Below are 20,410 nucleotides of genomic sequence, written 5' to 3' on the forward strand. Positions count from 1 at the left end.
ATCAGAGTCAAAACAAAGAAAAACTGTCTACAGAGTCAATGACAGATTTCAAGGAACAAGTTGGAAAAAAAACCAAACAGTTCACTGAAAGTGGTATCAGGAAATACTTGGACTTGAGCCACAGTGCTTTGGGTCTATAATAATAATAATGATGATGATGATGATGATGATGATGATGATGATGAGGATGATGTATTTATTATTTTAGCTTGATTGAAGGTCACTGAGCTACTTTAGGTTTATGCTGGTATAAACGTTCAAGTCGTTATCTTCACTGTCCAGGTTAATTTAAAATCCTTCTTGGTCTAAATTGATACCATTCACATGAAAGATAACCTGAAAGAATACTTATGTACCTTTTATGCCATATACTTTTATTATAATTTTTCAATCACTTCATTTGTTGTGCTACCATTTTGTGGTCAGACACACTTCAGTGGATCACCTTTTCCTAATGCTGTGGATTTTCCTATCCAAACTGCAGACTTTTCCATTTCGTCGGCACTCTTGACAGCGAGGAACTGTCCTGTCCGCGGAGGCAGCTTCAGGCAGGCTGTCCAGCCGGGAATGGCCGGCTCGCCCGGACACGCGTGGGTGCGTAGCACAGGAACGTTGCTTTCGCTGCTGACAGTGCCCCTGAGACACAGCGCCTGTGGGGTCCCCGCTCAGGCGCACATCCATGACCCACCTTTCCCATTCTGTCTGTAGACGTGCCCCCGACGGCAGCTGATAAATAGGGGCTGGACACACGCCCGGCACCTCCCCCGCGGCAGGCTGAGGGCGACACGACCCTCTGGCTGCGGGCGGTCCGGAGCCGGTGCCGAGCCGCAGCCGGGAGCCCTCCGCACCCTCCGCCGCAGCTCTCCCGGAGGCTGTCGCGGCTCGCTGGAGGAGGATCCCCCTGCTCGGCGACCCGCGGCTGGGGGAGGGAAGGGGAGAGAGGACGGGCGCCCGCCTCGCCTTTTCCGCCCCGGAGAGGTCCCCCCCGCCCTGAGGCGGGGCTCCTGTTTGCCTTCCCATTAGCTCTGCCCGGGACTCCCTTCGGCGAGCGGAGGGGGCCTGGGAGGGGGCGGCCGCCGCCTTGGAGGAGCCCCTGGGCGGGGAGGCGGGCTGGCCGCGGCTGCCGCTTGGCTTGGCCGAGGGCACCACGTCAGCTCCCCTCACAGCGGGGCCGCGATGCGCGACCCCGAGTGACTGCAGCCCCGACCCCGGTCCCGGGGCAGAGGAACGATGGGGCACACCGCGGGCAGCTCCTCTCACGCCCACCTCGGCCCCCTCCCCACGAGGGGAGAAGCCGTCTGTAGAGCAGACGTGGCAGACAAGCCCGCCAGCTTTCCCTCAGCTGGGTGGGCGGGTGGCCGTCGCGAAGGGGAGCTGCCGGCAGTGCTCACCTCCTCCCTGCGCCCGCAGAATCCCGTTCAGCCGGCCGGGAGGCGGGGAGCGCTCGGGGCGCCGGCTGCGGGCACCTCCGGCTGCCCTCGCACACACACGCTGCCCGAGCGGCCGCGAAGCCGGGAGGGGACACGGGCAGGGCTCTGCCCACGCTCTGGACGGAGATGCTTCCCCGGGGAGAGCAAACAGCCGGGACGCGAACGGGCTCCGCCACGGCTGCGGGCGGGCTGAGGGGCTGCCGGTGTCCCCGGCACTCGCTGTCCGCGGGGAAACGCCAGGGACCGGAGTGACCGTGCTAGAGGGGTCGTGCAAGAGGGTCTGGGAATGGGGAGAGCGTCGCCTTTTGCCTTTGGTTGCAGTGCGACTGCGGAGAGAGGTTGAGCTGGGATCCAGCCTCCTCCCGGCTGCCCCGGCCGCTTCCCCGCGGGGCGGGAGGCGCCGCAGGCCCTGGACAGCTCCCGCTTTGAACGCCGTCGGGGCGCTGCCAGCCGGCTGCCCGGCGAGGCTCCCGGCCGCGCTCCCAGAAAAGCGGGGCGAGAGGGGCGTGGGACGGCTGAGGGAAAAAAAAAAAAAAGAAAGAAAGAAAAGGGGGGGAAAAATGAGACGACGAGTCAGATTTTCCTTCCGAAAGCCTCAGTGTCCACGTCCTCAAAGCATGGAACCAATTTAGCGTCGCCGCCCCCCCGCCGCCGCCGCTGCCAAGGCTGCTGTGGAGGGCTGGAGGCGCGGGGCACGTGATGGCCTGGGCGGCGCCGGGACCCTCCTGCGGTATAAGTACGGTGGACCGGGGCTGGGTTAATTTAGCGTCCCTGGCAGCAAGTTTCTGCTGAGGTTGGAGTTACTCCTCGAGACTGTATGCCTGCGTCCCACAGGCGATAGCTAACCAACCGACTCGGCACCACAAGGAGTCTGCATGTCTTGCAACTAGACATGCTCAGCTTTGTGGATACACGGATTTGGTTGCTGCTCGCAGTAACTTCATACCTAGCAACAGGCCAACGTAAGTGCTTTCCGCTTGTTTGTGGCAGGGGTGGTGGCAGGGGTGGCTGTCCGGCTCTGCGCTCTGTGCTTTGTCCCGACGCCCGCCCCACGCACGGCAGTCTGCGGGGAGCTGCTGCTTCCCAAACCATAGAGACCAGTTCCTAAACTGCCACCTCCATCCCAGATCAGACTCTAGATTGTTTTTTTCCCTCAGAAAAAAAGATGGCAAACGATCAAGGAGATCCCCCTCTACGGGGACAAAAAAAAAAAAAAAAAAAAAAAAAGGAAAAAAGAATAAAATAAAAGGGACCACCTCCTCCCCAGACTCGTACCTAGAGGAGGACACAAAGCCTCACCTCCAGCGCAGATGCTGCGAGGAGACACAGATGCGGGCTGGGAGGAGAGTGCTGGCGGCGAGCGGAAGAACCCAGGCTGCACTTTGTGAGGGGCGCCCAGGCTGCACTTTGTGAGGGGCGCCCAGGCTGCACTTTGTGAGGGGCGCCCAGGCTGCACTTTGTGAGGGGCGCCCAGGCTGCACTTTGTGAGGGGCGCTTTCCGAAGCGGGCGCCTCGTCCCCGCGCCCTCCCTCCGCGGGCTCCGCGCGCGGGGCGCCCCCTGCGGGCCGCTCGGGGCCGGCGCGGCGGGCGGAGCTGCCGGGGGGCTCCGGAGGGGAGCGCCGTGAGGGGCAGGAGGAGGGAGGCGGGGAAGGAGCAGTGCCCCGCTCCAGGGCGAAAAGGCTCCCCGGGGCGCAGTGCAGCTCTCCGCCTCTCGCTGGGTGAGGATGTAGTGCCCCCTCAAAGCGAAGCGCGCACACACTCACAGAGACATGCATATCCCGCACGCTGAGCTGGGAGGGAAACGCGCCCCGCCACTCGGCTGGGGGCGAAGCGGAGCCTTCCTGTAGCGCAGCGCCCTGTGAAGGGCCCCCCGAGCCCCCAGCCACTGCGGCTTTGACCCAGGGTTTGGCCGCGTTCCAGGGCGGAGGAGGGGGGGAAACAGCCGTGCCCCCCGGGATGACGCCCCCCGGGATGACGCCCCTCGGGATGATGCCCCCCGGGAGGCCCTCGCCGGGGCGGGGGGCAGCGGGGGGACGTTCTGGACGGGCATTCCGGGGACATTTCCCCCAGCCCCGGTGGCGGGAGGCAGCTGCGCCTTCGCAAAGGGAACGGAGCGGGTCGTGTGGGTGTCCCCGAAGCGATCACCCCCCGCTTTTCTCGGGGAGTTTGGGTGGGCTCCGTTGTCACCGTCACCTGCGGGCAGTAGTGGCTTTAGTTGTGTGTCGGACTAGCACAGGCTGTCTATGTGGAATTTCAGTGCTTTCAGCATTTCAGCACTGTTACCTTTTTCTGCACTGCACAAATCATTCGAATTTAGTGTGGTCAGACACTGCCAAAGTGACACGTTGTGGAAAAACATCCAACAACCTGTTAGTTAGCGGTAATGTTAAATTCAAGTGTGATGTGCCACTCTTTTACTATGGTGAGTTTAAGTCAAAATAGATTTTTAATTCCTTGAAATTAAGAAACTCAGAAATTTTTTTTCTCCAACTAATACAAAAAGTGCATACTCACACTTAACAGTGCATAACATACAGAGATAGTTATTTGCAATTTCGTGTTTGTTTAATAGCTTCAAACTGTTCCCTGTTACACAGTTTTACAGGAGAATGTAGAAATAGGGATGTTTGGCTAGAACCTTTCTTGATAAAAAGTGGGATTAGACCATGTATATGAAAATTTCAGATAACTCCTACAATTTAGTATCTTCACATGTGTCAGTCTGCCTGGATTTATTAATCTCTTGCATGAACACATATGTGGAAATACATAGGTGTGGGGAGTTTTCAATAGAGGTATGTTGAAACATATTTAGAGCAGGTTTATAGTTGATATCTGCCTTTTTACTGTATCAGCCATGTTACTTGTTTTGATTTAATTAGCAAATCCATTTTGAATTTGAAATACATGGCATTTTCACCCTTGAGTCTTTCCAGTATAAAATCTTAACAGGAAGAAATTATATTAGGAAAATGTTTATTGCATTAAGGAAATCAACAAAATTCCATTTCAAATTAAAAGCAGCAAATTTAATTTTGAGTTGAAAGCAAGTTTAAAATTTAAAATTTGTAAAATATTTGACTCCCTGCTCTAATTATCTCTTTTTTTTCCATTCCCTTCTCTTTACAGATGTGAGTCAGGTCAGTATAATTTTTTTTATCTAATATGTGACACTCCAGTTAACAGGCTAGGCTTCTCTTCTTGTGGCAATATTATCTTCTAACATTCATTCCCAAGATGGTAATGGAAAAGTGGTGATTAAATCCTGAAGGCACTGCCTGGAAAGGTACCCACCCCAGTTTCAGAAGTGGGACGGCCTTTTTAAGAGCCTGCCCTCATAGGTGTAGAGACCATGAGGAGAAAGTAACGGAGCAGTGCTGTTTGGACATTGTACCTGGCAGTTTGGATTGGACATGACTCTACTTTAAAGCTGGTTTTTACAGTCTAAATTTCATTGCACAGTAGGATTATGAAAGAGCTCAGGTGTGACTTTTTTGGTAGTTCTAATATTTTAGTCTGTAATAGCTATAAGATTGTCAGTTTTCAACACAACTTTTTAATACAGTTATATGCATCTTTGCTGTATATAACCACCTAGCCTTCAAGGTAATTTTAAATCACAGGGCATAGTTAAATATATTGGACTGAGGAAAATTATAATTATGTGAGAAAATGAGTCTTAAGTTTATGCATTATTTTAATTTAAAATACTGGCAGAAATTTTAAGTTATTTTTAAAAATTTTCTTCCTTATTTTTTTCCAGGCACCTGCAGGGCGCAAGGTAAGCATTTTTATTTTTCTTGTGTGGAAATAATAATGATATCAGGTAGTCTTCAGCAGATTAATATTTTGTTGAATATTGGATGAAAGGAAAATTGGCTACCCTGCTTATTTTCAGTGTTCTCTGAAAATAGCAGTAGTGCTGAGATGAATAGTAGGAAAAAAGGAGGAAATTATTAATGCAGCATTTTAACACCAGGGTAAATTCAAGTATTGAATCAAAGGTGCTTCACCTGTGAGCAGAACTAAGCCTGCCAAGACCTAAATGGCATCAAAGTATCATTCTTATTTAAACAGAGTTCCTTTGTAAAGAATTGCGTGGATTGAATAGTACAGAAATATCCATGCAGGTCTAAAAGGCTAAATTGATTCTATGTTATTTCTAAGAGTCACTACTGTTAAATTAGAACTAGTTATTCAGTAGAAACAAACCTCAATTTTGCAAGTGCGTCTGTGGTCTGTGGAGTGACACTTCTAATTCACACAACAGTGGCAGTGGCTAATCTATTTCCAGTAGATTATTGTGGACAAAAATACTGTCTGCAGAAAATAGCTGTTGGACCTGAATTTGAAGCTCTCTTTTCCTTTTTAATGTACACTAATTTTTCTTAATGTATCTGTTTCCCTGTATTGTCCTGGAAAATTTCCACAGTAACTCATTGAGTATTATTTTCTTCCGGCAGGGCCCTAGAGGAGACAAAGGGCCGCAGGGAGAAAGGGTAAGGAATTAGATTGACGTTTACTTGTGATCTTTGAAGAGTAGTTGTTGGAAGACCAGTAGGAAAAAACTAAGTTTAAGCATTCTGTGAGATTGTACCTGTAGAAGCTTGCATGTGCTATTTAATTTAAAAAAGAAACCAGTTTACATATGTGCCAAACTCAGCCTAATTATGGTCATTGTGCCTGAGCAGATACAGTTGAGATCATAGGGTAGCCTAGCTCTTCAAGTGATGATTTGAAAAATGTTTTTCCAGCTGTTCACAGAGGAAATAACACATAGAAATACAGAGGGAAAAGTTGGCGTGAATTCTTTGAATAATATGGTGTATAAGTAAGCTCTCTACATAAAACCTGAATAGAGTAAGCCAGTTTTGAAGATAATTCATTATCTGTGTCTCCAACGATGTTTTGGAAAAGCTCTTTTCTTGATAGCTGGGCATTTGTTATCTACCTTCTGCTAGTCAAAGGGCACATTATACTGCTGAAGGCTCTACCTTAAAAGTAACCATAAATAAGGACAGTTGAATAATTTAATTGTAATATTCATTCATATTCCTCATATCTGCTTTTCTGCTTTCCTTCTGCATCATTGCTGCTTTTTGTAAAATGGTGTTCTGAACTCACTAGGGTTGTGTGTAGTTATGTGTATTTTTTTGTATCATCTGAAAGTGAAAATGCTACAGTACTGATGAGGGAGCTCTTGAAGATTTCTGAGATCATAGTGTGCTGACAAATGTAATGGAAACTATTAGGAAGACTATATCAGTGCGGTGAGCTGGATATTTGCTTTAGGATGTCTCTAACTAAATTTGTTTAATGAAATGAGATGCTTTCTTTGTTCTGAAGGCAACAAGCCTAATTCTGCTCCTGTAGAAATCCATTTATTATTAATTTTATTAAGTACTGAACTGGGTCCAAAAAACTCAACAAATTAAATACCTCACATTAATTGCCATGATGCCAAAACTTCACCAGCTTTATGTACTGAGGACAAAAGAATGTAAGGACGAATGTTACTGAACTGAACACAGGTAATTTCAACCTGTTGTAAAAGAAGTTCTGACAATGGTAGCAGATGGATGGTATAAAAAATCTGTAGAAGAGCACTGCTAAATTTTAATTGGATTTGCAATTATAACAGTAAATTGTCTATACTGATTAAAAAGCTGTCATTGGATTTACTCTGGATCTATGTTAACTCATATCGGTAGGGCTGACCTTTTCTAGTCCTCAGCTGGTCAAACTTTAGGCTCTCAATAGCAACATTTGCAGGCTGTGTGGGTCTGCGTGTGTCACTTGGGGTTCGTAGGTCCAAAGTTTGTCACTTAAGATGAAGCTTCCCAATTTGGACGTTATGCTGTGGTAGTGTAAATCCAATATTGCCCCTGTATATCTTTCAAATACACAGCTCCAGTACATACATATCTGATACTAGGTCTAGCGAGGGAACATAAAATCAGACTATATTTATTTTCTCAAGTTAAGCATTTATTGAAACTGTTTATTGAAATGTATAGCACTGCTGTAAGGTGTGCTGTGGGTGCCTGGTTATTAGTGAAGTTACCACATCAGAGATTTCTTCAGCCACTTCTAATTTTCATTGTATAATTCTCCTTTTAACTCCAGGGTCCACCAGGTCCACCAGGCAGAGATGGTGAAGATGGTCTACCAGGTCCTCCAGGGCCCCCTGGTCCTCCAGGTCTTGGCGGAGTAAGGCATCCAAACTTTATATTGCCATAACTCATGAGCTGTGCTTTGTAACCAAGATGAAATCTATATCTGCTGGAAAGCACTGTTGTTGAAGAGTGGAAGAAACATTGTCTTGCGAGCCATAATAAATTGATGGCCCAGTTTCCATGAAACCCTCCTTGGGGTGTATATATTCCATGGAAAATTTGGATTCTGTATTCAACAGGGACTTAGGAAGAAGAGCAAATCTATCCTGTTATTTAGCATTAAACTTACACAGCAATAATGTGTATGAGTTACGCATCAACTAAATGAAACCAGAGCTGTTAAGTAGATGGGGAAAAGAAATTGTTGTGGTTGGATTCAAGAGACAGCAACTACATAAGAATAAGGGAAGAAGACGACTCCTTAAGCTAAAAATCAATCAAAAGTGCTATAGAATTTTAGAGTATTGTCCTTTAGAAATTTTTCTTTTTATCTGTATTCATGCTGCAGAACTATAAATGGGCTGTGCATACGCACTTTGTGCACCAGTGTCCATCATGTATTCTCTGCAGAATGCTGAATTTAACTCTTTGCTTGACATTAGCTACATAGGGATCATGAAGACATAGACAGTGTTGTATTGATAACTTTAGTAAGTCATTTTGCATGGAAGAATACTCTTTTTTACTTCAATACCTTATTTTGCTAGTTTGCAAATATCAAACTGCTTTCATTGTTTTTTTTTTTTTATTTCAATATGTTAATGAAACCAGCAAGAAAAGGGGGTTTGATTGTGTTGTGGAGAATCTTTTTCTATTTTTGATAAAATATCAAACATCCATTGCAGTGTTTCTGAGGCTGCATGCTCCTCAGATGTTTCGGAAACTGAAGGGCCCACCTCATGCAATAGCTACTCAGGGCTGGTCCATTAATTTTACTTATGCATATTTTTTCACTGCTTTGCTTAACTTCCCTCATTGGAAATTAGGCAGAATAATTTAAGAGTTTCAAGAAAGTTTTCCATTTTAAATGAGCACTGAATTTATATTCCTAATTTTCAGTTCACACTATTGAATGCCTCTCTATCACTTCTGCAGAGATATTTAGGTTTGAAAGGGTCTTCCCAGTAAAATCAAGTCTTTTTGGAAACAAGTCAATAGAAATATATTTATAATAGGGCTATATTTACTGGGTTGTATGTATGCTGCTTTAACAAACCTCATAGCAAGTATAACAAATCAGATGATATTTAGATACAGAATGTAGATTATAAATAGTTTTTTAAGTAAGGTTTTTAGTATTTTGATTTCAACCTTTTTATTCTCTACAGAACTTCGCTGCTCAATATGATCCATCTAAAGCAGCAGATTTTGGCCCAGGACCTATGGTAGGTATATGACATATCACTTGATAACTCATTTGAATAATGTGTTCAGGATTTTCCTTTAATTGAGCTCCATTGATGAAAAACATAGTGTTAAAATTTTGGGTTTGATCATATATTGACTCAGACTGAAAACTGATCCTTTTATATAGGATGATAAGTGTTTTATATAGTCTGAGGGTTTGAAATATGGGGTTAAATCTGTATATTTATCTTGAATACAGCACTGCTGGATGTTGTGCTTTAACTCTGTTTATTGACCGCACTTTTATGAGTCAATGAATCTCATTAACTGATGTTAGATAGCACATGTACTTTGAGATAGTATTACTTTACCCATATTGAGACAGAAGATTGTGTTTTAGGAATGAGATTAACTGTAAAGCTGCTCTCTAAAGCAGACACAGGCCTAAAAAGTAATTCAGCGTCTTGGCTCCAGTTGGTGATGATTTTTCCTCCATGGCTGTACAATTCTTTTGATACCCTTGGACTGCACTGGTTTTTAAGAAATTGGCCCCTGCATTTGGTTCTCAACATCTGAATGTCAGTACTTGATACTGTAAGGCTGTTCTGAGGACTCTTTATAGCTCACTGTATACTATGTACAAATGGAATTTAAGGGGTCTATTGCTACTCCATATGCCTTTTGTTAGCAAATATTTTCAGCCTACATATGTAGCAGAATATGGGTTAAATTTACCGCACAGACTGAGGTCACAGACAGTGCATCTGATGGGTGAGCAGCAAGATGAAGGATGACCAGAATTATTCTGGGTCAAGTGCTTGCTTCCACTGCCAAAAAAACTCTAACATTAAATGGATTTTGGAAAATACTTCGGTATCCATTTAGTTATGAAATATAGAAAATAGGAGTACCTTTAATCAAGTTCTGCCCTCAGTGTCTAGTGATTAATCAGAAAACATAGATGAGGATTTATCTGAGGTCACCATTTTTATATTCCAATTTTTGAGTCAGGTTCATTTGACAGAAAAAGCAGTAGAATCTACCTATTGTGAGAAAGTTTTAAGTTTCACATATTTATTTCATAAATAATATGTAAAATTCAGGAAAGGAAAAGTAGTTATAGAATATAATTTGATAAGAAATTCTCAAGAAATTTGAGAAGTGTTTATGCAGCACATATGATTCAGATTATCTAGAAATTATTTTTTCTAGAATTACTGCATATTTTCATATCCACAACATTGCTTTAACTTCCATGAGTAAATGCCTGTAATTAATATAAATTTATTCCTCTTAATAAAAGGTTTTCAGTCTTAGGGAAAAGCTACATAAACCACCGAAAATTTGACATATTATTTTAATGTTGTAATGAAAAAATCTAAAATACTTTCCAAGAAAGCTTTAAAACAAATTTAAAACATACTTATTAAAACATAATTATTTCTGTTGAAACATCTTATAAATAATTTGTTTGAACTATAGAAGTCCAAGTTAAAATTTCAGTTCACAATTGTTTTCTTGTTTAGTAAACCTTAAGATAACTGTTGAGTGCTCATCAATCTATGGAAATTTCCTTTTTAGAAGTGATTTTTCTCACCCTGTGTTTTCAAAATGCGTGTAAATTGTAAATAATGTCAAGGAAAATGTACTAGTGACTTATTTTGCAAGTGATATGAAGAGAACTTATTAAACACCAGAAAACAATGAAATATTTAAACAGAAGTAGAGAATTATTGGAAAAAGATGTATATGCAATGTGTATAAGAGCCTTTTATGATGCATTATGACCCTCCTCTTTAAACGTTTCTGCACAGGAAGGGTAGAGGGAAGAATTCAAAAGAGAATGAACCAGATCACATTCTAACAAGCCAGAATAGATTAAGAAGATGAACCATGATGTTCACAGCCATAGTGGTACATTTCTAATCATGCCACTGGGTTCTGTGCTATTGTTGCCATTAGTTGTTGCACTTGGCCTGTTCAAATTCATGCAAACCTCTTAACTTCCTCATTTGTGCATTGCACAATGGAAACTGTGATGCTAACCATGTTTTAGGAATGCTGGGAATTGGTGTTATAGATGAGTTTATATAATTGATGTTCTTAAAAAGATCTTGTGATTTTTCTTTCATAGGGTTTAATGGGACCCAGAGGCCCTCCTGGAGCATCTGGACCCCCTGTGAGTAGTCTTCTCTCTCCTACTGACATTGACATACCTGTAAAATTACAAATTATCTTGTTTGGAAACCAATAGTATCTGCCTTATTTTCTAGGGTCCTCCTGGTTTCCAAGGTCTACCTGGTGAGCCTGGTGAACCTGGTCAAACAGTAAGTACAGATCACATACAGACACTACTTGCATTAGGAATAGCACACCAAAGTAGGCTTGTAATGCTTAGGTGCATTTCTCCTATCCATATGCACTTCTCTGAATGTTTGGATACTTCTGCATGATCCTGTTACAGAAACAGAGCTTAACTCAGATTCAGGCTCTCTCCACTTGGAATCATAAAGTGAAAAGTCAATTAGGCTCAGAAAACAGTGGGAAGATGAATATAAGGACTGATGCTTCAAGTAATTCTCAATTTTTGACAGGGTCCCCAGGGTCCTCGTGGTCCCCCTGGTCCTCCAGGAAAGGCTGGTGAAGATGTAAGTGGTTATTAAGTGTTTTTCATCTCTTTTGGGGTGGTGATTCAATGTTAACAGACAAATTAGTGTTAAGTTATGCATTCTATTGGCCACATTTTATTCATCGTTAAATAAATAAACCCCTGAAATAATTATTTTGTGGCGCAAGAGATGCAGGATGCTGGAAATACACAGAAAATTGGATAACATCCAAACCATTCCAAATATATTATTTAATTTCCTGAGTACAGGGAGAAGAAAACTTAAAATTAAGAATCTCCCTGTATTTATGGAAAAAGAGAAGCCTTGCCAATGTACTTTCTTTTTTCTGTGTGGTTTGTGTTGCTGTTTTACAAGAGCTTTCCTTCTTAGTGCATCTTTACTGCGTTTTTAGGGTCACCCTGGCAAACCTGGAAGACCTGGTGAGAGAGGTGTTGCTGGACCTCAGGTATGTAGTGATCCACTGGATACAATAAAACCAGTTCACTAATCAATGAAACCTAACAACCTGTCTGAATTTCGCCACATTAGCAGTCTAGTAATATTCCTTATATGGATTAATACAATTTCACCCTTACCTGCAGGATATCATATACTTACGTTTTTATTTTGTTTCCCTACCCCATTCCCACTAAAGCTAGTAATGAGTAACAGAAGTGGCATGACAGTAACTGAAATGTGAGGAGTTACACAGGAGCAGGTAACCAGGCACCTGGGCATAGAAAGTTAAAAATGCTCTGCTGTCACGTGGTAATGCATGAAATTTCTGAGATTCAGAATGGGAGAAATCAGGTTGATTACTGTTAGTCTTGAAACAAGTCTGGTCCTGAGATGTTAGGATCTGGATTCTATTCCTTCTTTGAGTGATAATGACCCAAATCTACTTGTTAATTTTATTGAAAGACTTAGTCATCATCTTTCCATTTAACTTCACTGTGTAATATGAGAGACAGTCATTCATGCACTCTGTGTTTTTAGGGAGCTCGTGGTTTCCCTGGAACTCCTGGTCTGCCTGGCTTTAAGGGAATTAGGGTGAGTGCGTATATACTTTTTCCTGAATATTTAAGACTAGCATCACTGCAGCATACTGAAAACCCCTAGAAATCCTCTGAAAGTGAAGAGCGCATTAACCTCTTCAAAGTTTTTAATATTGCTTGATAAAAAAGACTAATTATTTCTGAAAAGTCAGAAGATTATATTAGGAAATCATTTTGTGTGAGAGGAAGGTTTTATGTTATAAGACTAAAAATTTGCATAAAGCCATTTGAGAGAAAATATGTATCAATATTTATTTTTCTACTCAATATAGGGACACAATGGTCTGGATGGTCAAAAGGGACAACCTGGTACTCCTGGCACCAAGGTAAAGAAAAAATATAAAAATATAGGATGCATTTGTAGCTCTTCCTAGCAAAAGACATGTGAAGTCCCATCCAATCAGTCTTCCATGTTGCCATTAAACATTGCCCAGCTGCAGTAATCTAGAAGTCAGTGGATCCAAGTAGAACAAATACATGCACCTTGTCATAAGAAAACATTCCTGAGGCCTTAGACTTGAGTCCTCAATTAAGCTGTAAGTAGGCAAGTTAGTGCTTTCAGTGAATAAAGGCTGCAGAACTGGGCTCTTAATGATTGGCTATTCAGCAGCACTTCAGACTGATTTTGCTATCTCTGCTCTTCTCTGCATTGTATTCTACATTTGGGTGGGTGTTTTTAAAGCATGCTAAAATGAAAACACCTAATTTTCTATAAAACTCTGTTGTGTGAGACACATGATCAGTGTGAGGCTTCCTGCTAAAAATTTGTATACATGCTTCACTGTGTTAAGACTATTTGATCCTTACAGTCTTATTTCTTTTTATCATCTTCATATTAGAGCAAGCACATTTGAATAATAGCCTTAAAAAAACCCTTAAGAATATTCTGAAATATAGTCTAGAAATATCTATGATAAACTCTTTGTCTTTTATTTTTTCCTTCTCCTATTCCACCTCAGTGCCTAATATTAGTGTTCTTGAAAAATTTGCTGTTGCATCATGTTATAGAGAATCCTGACTGATTCACAGGAGATTCGTGTTCACAGACTTCTAATATAACAATGAAAAATTCAAATACTAATTCTCCCTCTTGCTTGTTTCTAAGAGCATAGCACTACTTGGTTCTAGGGTTTTTAGTTGTAACATAACAATCTTCAGTATCACTGCAAGTTGTTAACCTTCAGAAAAAGTTTAGATGGCTAATTCTGTCCAGTCATTGGATATTTAAAGAAGATAAAGCACATAAGTAAAGCATAGAACAGTTAATAGTAAGAGTGCTAGAAAATACTAGCATAATAAATCAAGGTTGTTCATCATATAACCGTGCTGAAAGCAGCAATGAAGGCAAAAACTTGCTCCCTTTGCAGCATTTAAGACTAGGGGTATTCAGGATACAAGTGCTCTAAGACAAAACTTGTCACTGTAGACCAGCCTAAACTTGTTGAGAAGGCTGTTGAGAGTACAGTACTGAAGGGAGAGGAGCCAAGTGTTAATGGCTATTATTCAAATACTCAGTATTATTGGTCTTAAGTTAAAAATACCTGAGGCATATCTTTATTTTAAGCCATTTGAGAGGATTTTGTCAACTTATACTAAGGCAAAAGAAAGCATCATTCTGCTTCTGCTCTAGCTAAAAAACAGCTGCTGATTGATCTGGATTTGTAGTTCACTATCCAGATCCAATGTCTTAAATGTGTATTACAGAGAAAATGTCAGCATAAAGAAAGGGTGTAAAGAAAGCTGAGCAAGTGACACAATTTTCTCTTGCCTCCCCTTCTAGAAGGATTCCGTCTGGCTGTGTTCCAGTATATGCAGGGACGATTGTAGTCTCTGCACTCTCAGGACTTGATGTGCTATTGTTGTATAACGTGATGCAGAAACATGGACAGTGCTGTCTTACAAAATGCTACAGAAGACACAGACAGTGGGATCCAGTAGGCTGAAAATCTCTCTGATAGTGTTAGACTATCTGTCCAAAGCATCCTTTAGGTAACTCAAATCTCTAAACTTTCTTTTTCATAGGGAGAGCCTGGTGCCCCTGGTGAAAATGGTACCCCAGGACAACCTGTAAGTATTCACTGCTGCTGTGGGAAAGTATAATCCGATAGATTTAGTTCAGCCAGAATTTTCTTCAATATTTGTTATTATTGACACTCCAGATACCCAGATACTCTAATGTAATATGACTTAACAGAGGAAAAAATGTCTAAATGTCTATGTTCAATGAAAATATATAAATGAGTAAATTTAATTTTTTTTTCAAGGGTGCTCGTGGTCTCCCTGGTGAGAGAGGAAGAGTAGGTGCCCCTGGACCAGCTGTAAGTGGCTTCCCATCTGTCTGTCATCATGTGCCACCCACTTAGTGTGGCTTCCTCTGATATTCAGTTCTCTTTTCAAACTATCTATCATGTTCTTCCTCACAGGGTGCTCGTGGAAGTGATGGCAGTGCTGGCCCCACTGGACCTGCTGTAAGTTTGTCTTGCTTTTTGGCAGCCTGGTTCCATTAGGCTTTGTGCTTCTTTTCCTAATTTTAGAGGATTTCTTGGGCTCTTAAGAAGTTGATTGTGTTGATGTTTTTAACATAGCTCTCTGTTGTTTATCAGAACATCACAAAGAGAATTAGTGAAACATAAACCCTTTGCAGATAGTATCATGAGAGCCTCAGGATTTATATTAATCACATCCATATCAAAGGAACCAAATATTCTCTTGTTTGCACTGGTGATTTCATGAGAAGGTTGACCAGCACACCTCAATGGGAAATAACCAGAGCACAGAATTCTCATTTCCAACAGTCTAACAGAAGAATTCTCGTCCAGAAGCTAAAGAGACTTTCTACTTTTTAACAGATACATATTATGCATGTGTTACATATGGCTATAATTATGTACATCCTGTCAACTATATATGCACAGGACATAGCTTTGCACCTGCAGGCACTAACCTTTTTCATCCACCGCTGATACCTGTGTTGTGAGCTAGTGTGAAAGGTCAGCAAGATCCAACTCTCCTGCTCTGACTGGTACAAACTATTCTAATAAGAGCTAATCCAATGCAGATTTGACTGTTTAAAAGGAGTTAGTCTTGCCATAATTTACCCCTGACTTCAGTAAACCTCATTTATCTCAGCCACAAAAATATGAATACAAGGATGTAGTATTGAAAGTGTAAAACAAATCTGCAATACACTAGAACAATAGTAATAATAGTTAATAGGTTTTTTCTCCCTACCTTCAAAAACTGAGTCTTATGATGAAGCTGTACTTGGTTCTGTTTTGCCAGAGTTGATTTTAATACCCCTTGTCACTTCAAACACCTGTTGTGCTTTAACTGAGTGGAATGTGAGCATGGCTATGAATTTCTCTTGCATTCTCCCATGTGGAGTATTTTAAAAATATGTGATTGGGCAGTTAAATTACAGACAAATAAAGATCTTACAGCTAATATCTGATGTAGTAGAACCAAAACATTTTAACTGAAGACATTTTGAATTAAGGCAGTTGAGTTGCTATAGGAAAAATGTTCTAAAGCTGTCAATTGCATGGGTTGTTGTTCACAATGGGCACAGTGTTGCCTTATGTCCCAGTGTCTGTCCCAGGCTGAAGTTATTTGTCACATACCTAAGGTTATGATGCCTTAAATATTCTGCAAAGCACTTACTAACACTCATTTATTAAAACTAAAACAGAAATAATGTTTTATCCTTCTTTCCACTTGAAATTGAAAATGTAAATAAGTAATTGCAATGAAAATTCTGGAAGTTTATGCTTTCAAACATATCCTGAAGGGAATTTGGTCAGGGTTTTTTTTTTTTTTTTTTGTTTATGCAAAACTAGTGACAATTCCAGGTACCCCCTTTATAACAGAGTAGGTTATAGAATGTTTGAAGCCAATTCCTCTTTGTCATACCAGCTGACATGTTTTATTACCTTGTATTTGTGAGGCATTTTTATTGTAAATATTTTTAATTGACAGATACTAGCTTGCAAAAATATATATATCAATTCCCAATATCAGTTGGATTTTTAAATTAATAATTGAAGAAAAACTATCACTTTTTATTTGTATGCATTAAAAAATTTAGGCTATTAATCAATCAGAATATCTTCTCTTGTAATGTCTCATACATTGGAACTTTGTCCCAATGTAATTATAAATCTCACAGCAGTAGGTAAACATAGCAGAATCAGTCATTTTGCCTTGCAGATGCCTGCCTCTGATCATCCTCCATTTGTTATTTCTCAGGTGTTTGGCCTCAAGGCAAGGTTTTACCACTTCTTGTTTAATTTGCACTGCAAATGTTGTTTCAGCATTCACCTGGCTCTTTACTGTTTGTAGTGAACCAAATCTGTCAGTTTGGACCTGAAAAAGGCAGCTAGTGTGCTGAAGGGGTAATGTGTGGAATACGTAAATGTGCATTTTTTTAATCTGGTTACTTCAACAAGCAAGTTGTTTCTGTTGTCACTGAATACCTTTGCACAACTGTTTCCCTTTCACTTCCCAGGGCCCTATTGGTGCTGCTGGTCCTCCAGGCTTCCCAGGTGCTCCTGGTGCTAAGGTATGAACATCTGCTTCTATTGCTATGTCATTGTGAAGATGAAATGTACTAAGCAGAGTTTCTAGGCAGCAGAAAAACCCCATCCTCTATGAACTGAGTGCTTTCTTATTAGTTACTCTAGGGATTCATCCTCATTGATCTGCATTTGGAGAACATCAGATATGAATGCTAATTTAAAAGTCAGCACTTACTTCACAGCTGAAGATTGAAGCTGGGCAGGTTCAGGAAGACAGAACCCTTCTACTGCTTCCTAATTGGTGCACTTATATACACTTTCAAAGGGTGACATGAATCATAATAAATGAGGCAGCAGTTAAATCACTTTACAGAAATAGTGGAGGACAAAGAAGCTGCATTTGAGTATTGGGCTACTTCCAAGTACCTGAAATTGCAATACAGAAATTGCATGAAAATTTTTCAGGTTTAGGGCAGTACCATTTTGCTCTTGTGGACTATAATTTAAATTATTCACTTTATTGCTCAATTTTTAGCATTTTTTAACTGGGTAAGAGCCTCAATATTTTGAATGACCAAGGAAGGACAGAGCATTAGAGGAAAGAGCATTGCATATATTTAATTTACAAATTTTGCTGACCATTTGTCACAAAATCCATGTCATTCTGTGTATCAGACAAAACTTAATCCTCTTTTAGAAGAAAAAAAAAAAAGTGGGTTTTTCTAGACACTTTAATTTTAACTGCAGGGAAGATGAGAAAAAAATTGAGATCCCATTCTGGTTATTCTTTTCAGAAGGCAAGACTTGAAAACCATTAAGTCTTCTCTAATGCAGATGTAAGCATGGTTATAGCATATAGTTTCAAGGGAAGATTGTCTACATATCCAGGATGAACTCTGACTGAACTGCTGAAGAGAACTTGTCATTATATTCAGGTTCTTGTAATAAATTTAGGGAATACAACCTTCTGAAAATATAAGCAAGAACCTTTTTTTGTCATTTATTCCAGTGCGAACATTATCGTATACACTCTGATCAGGCATAATTTTGCATCTGTGCAAATGGCATCTGAAAGTGCAAGATAATGGTCTCAGCTGCTTGGTTTCCTGGCCTCTGAAGTAGGAATACACGAATATGATTATCTTTGTGCCAGGCTGATACAGGATTGCTTCACTCTTGCCATAAGGCTGTGTACACTGAGCGAGGGTTCTGTCCTTCTCTCCAACAGGGTGAAATCGGACCTGCTGGTAATGTTGGTCCTAGTGGTCCTGCTGGCCCAAGAGGAGAGATTGGACTTCCTGGTTCTAGTGGTCCTGTCGGCCCTCCAGTGAGTAACTTGCCAAGCTTTATCTACTGTCAGATGTGTGTATTTTTGATTCTGAATTAACCAGCATTGTTACCTTTCTTAACAGGGCAACCCCGGTGCTAATGGTCTCCCAGGGGCTAAAGGTGCAGCTGTAAGTATAACTACATTCACATGTATTTCCTCTAAATAACCCAGTTCAGTTGATGAAGCAGAAAAGACAATGGGTTCACAATATCTTTTTTCCCCGCTGTTGGACAGGGTCTTCCTGGTGTTGCTGGTGCTCCTGGTCTGCCTGGTCCCCGTGGTATTCTTGGTCCTCCTGGCCCTGCTGGTCCTAGTGGTGCTAGAGGACTTGTTGTAAGTGACCTCCTGTATTGCATGTATTTGAAAACCAGACACAGTTTCCACAGTTGTAAAAGATCTCTGGATACATTTTTGCTATAGTGCAGACATCTTTTCTTGATGCACTGTACTAGAACATTGTAGTTAATTTCTGTGTCTCATTACTTGCTTTAGATGCTGAGACTGAAAATGTTCACTTTTCACTCCCTGTGAGTGCAAGTAGTTGGATTCGGTGATCCTTGTGGGTCCCTTCCAATGCAGAATATTGTGTGACTGTGAAGTTCTGTTCATGTTGATAGCACTGAGAGAGATGTGGCAGCAATCTCCCAACTAGGCCTTGAGTGGGTATCCTCAGTAGAGGAACCAGTCCTAAATGTGTTGTTGTTCAGTACTGTCATTTCCAAGCACCTTTAACACGTTTGGTTTTGTGCCTTTTAAGTCAAAAATACAGTCATGCTCATTGGCCATTTTCATGACAGAGGGAGGCATGCCATTAGACGATAAAAGTATTTTATAAGTCATGATTAAGCTTTCCAGGTAGAAGAGAGATTTTGGGAATGATGCCTAATTCTGTCATCTCTTTTTGTTATGGACTCTAGGGTGAACCAGGCCCTGCTGGTGCCAAGGGAGAAAGTGGTATGAAGGGTGAGCCTGTAAGTATGGCAAAATGTGAAGGCTTTTTCAATCAAAAGCCTGATAATATCTGCAACACAGCCTCTGATACCTGCTTTTTCTCTGTTTGTTCAAAATAGGGTGCTGCTGGACCTGCTGGCCCTCCTGGCCCTAGTGGTGAGGAAGGCAAGAGAGGCAGCCCTGGTGAACCTGGCTCTGCTGGTCCCCCAGGCCCTGCTGGTCTGAGAGTAGGTTTTCTTTTCATGTTCCAGACTTAGAAGCAAAAAAGAAAGTGAAAATCAATCTAGAGTCCCACAGGCAAATTAAATAATTAGGAGTAATTAAATTTACATTTAAGCAGCTAAGCAGTGATTATTTTCAATTCTGAACCTTTTGATTAGTTGGGACCAAACCCAGTTTTGCTTTGCATTAATGCTTGTTTACTCTCTTATTCCCTGACGTATTTAGAGATTGCTTTGATTTATCCACTGTATAATATTTAGCGAATTATCTTTTGATTACTCTTAAAAGTTTGTGGTGGGGTTTAACTGCTTAAAACAGATAATGGGCTCACACATAATGGGGGGCAAAAGCTTTCAATTCAGTGTCTTCAAGGATGCCTAATAAACTTTTCACTGGGTGTGAATGCCATCCATGAACTTCATATAGCTTTGTGAAGGAAAAGAATTCACAGAAAAATAAGAAAAATGGCAGCGCTTCCCCCAGATTTCTTTTTTTTTTTTTTTTTCTCAGAGATAAAGAATTCAGTCAGTAACTCTACAGGGAATCTAGACCTGTGTGGGCCAGGTTGTGGGATCCTAGCTGCTGGTTAGATCTGTTAGTTACAATTAACACTGAAAATACAACAACGGATTAGAATTTAAAGAAATCTACAGGAAGTGAGAGAGATTCTTTCACAATATCTATTTACACTGAGGTGTGTGTGCTTAAAGCTGCACTTACTTCAAATTCAGCAGACCAGCTTGGAAAGCTGAAATCTAGTAGGCACTACACACCTC

The 20,410-nt window shown here is 41.5% G+C and overlaps 1 protein-coding gene across 3 annotated transcripts in view; it reads left to right on the forward strand.

The window, feature by feature from the left end:
* Window positions 1–1,997: 1,997 nt before the first annotated feature.
* The window catches only part of COL1A2 (collagen type I alpha 2 chain), a 39,128-nt gene continuing 20,715 nt past the window's right edge, over window positions 1,998–20,410 (forward strand). Inside the window, exons 1-21 of one of the 3 annotated variants that reach the window (XM_032746668.3) lie at window positions 2,193–2,392; window positions 4,560–4,570; window positions 5,194–5,211; window positions 5,894–5,929; window positions 7,557–7,640; window positions 8,935–8,991; window positions 11,088–11,132; window positions 11,227–11,280; window positions 11,548–11,601; window positions 11,975–12,028; window positions 12,559–12,612; window positions 12,890–12,943; window positions 14,640–14,684; window positions 14,882–14,935; window positions 15,041–15,085; window positions 17,122–17,175; window positions 18,360–18,458; window positions 18,544–18,588; window positions 18,696–18,794; window positions 19,379–19,432; window positions 19,532–19,639. In XM_032746668.3, the coding sequence (XP_032602559.1) occupies window positions 2,323–2,392; window positions 4,560–4,570; window positions 5,194–5,211; window positions 5,894–5,929; window positions 7,557–7,640; window positions 8,935–8,991; window positions 11,088–11,132; window positions 11,227–11,280; window positions 11,548–11,601; window positions 11,975–12,028; window positions 12,559–12,612; window positions 12,890–12,943; window positions 14,640–14,684; window positions 14,882–14,935; window positions 15,041–15,085; window positions 17,122–17,175; window positions 18,360–18,458; window positions 18,544–18,588; window positions 18,696–18,794; window positions 19,379–19,432; window positions 19,532–19,639 (1,194 nt within the window). In that variant the 5' untranslated portion in view covers window positions 2,193–2,322. Of the gene's footprint in view, window positions 2,426–4,559; window positions 4,571–4,803; window positions 5,037–5,193; window positions 5,212–5,893; window positions 5,930–7,556; window positions 7,641–8,934; window positions 8,992–11,087; window positions 11,133–11,226; window positions 11,281–11,547; window positions 11,602–11,974; window positions 12,029–12,558; window positions 12,613–12,889; window positions 12,944–14,639; window positions 14,685–14,881; window positions 14,936–15,040; window positions 15,086–17,121; window positions 17,176–18,359; window positions 18,459–18,543; window positions 18,589–18,695; window positions 18,795–19,378; window positions 19,433–19,531; window positions 19,640–20,410 lie in introns of those variants that run through there. The other 2 variants (XM_072925544.1, XM_072925543.1) reach the window with 2 other exon arrangements.

The sequence above is a fragment of the Taeniopygia guttata genome, chromosome 2 (assembly GCF_048771995.1).
Source record: "Taeniopygia guttata chromosome 2, bTaeGut7.mat, whole genome shotgun sequence".
NCBI classification, from domain to species: domain Eukaryota; kingdom Metazoa; phylum Chordata; class Aves; order Passeriformes; family Estrildidae; genus Taeniopygia; species Taeniopygia guttata.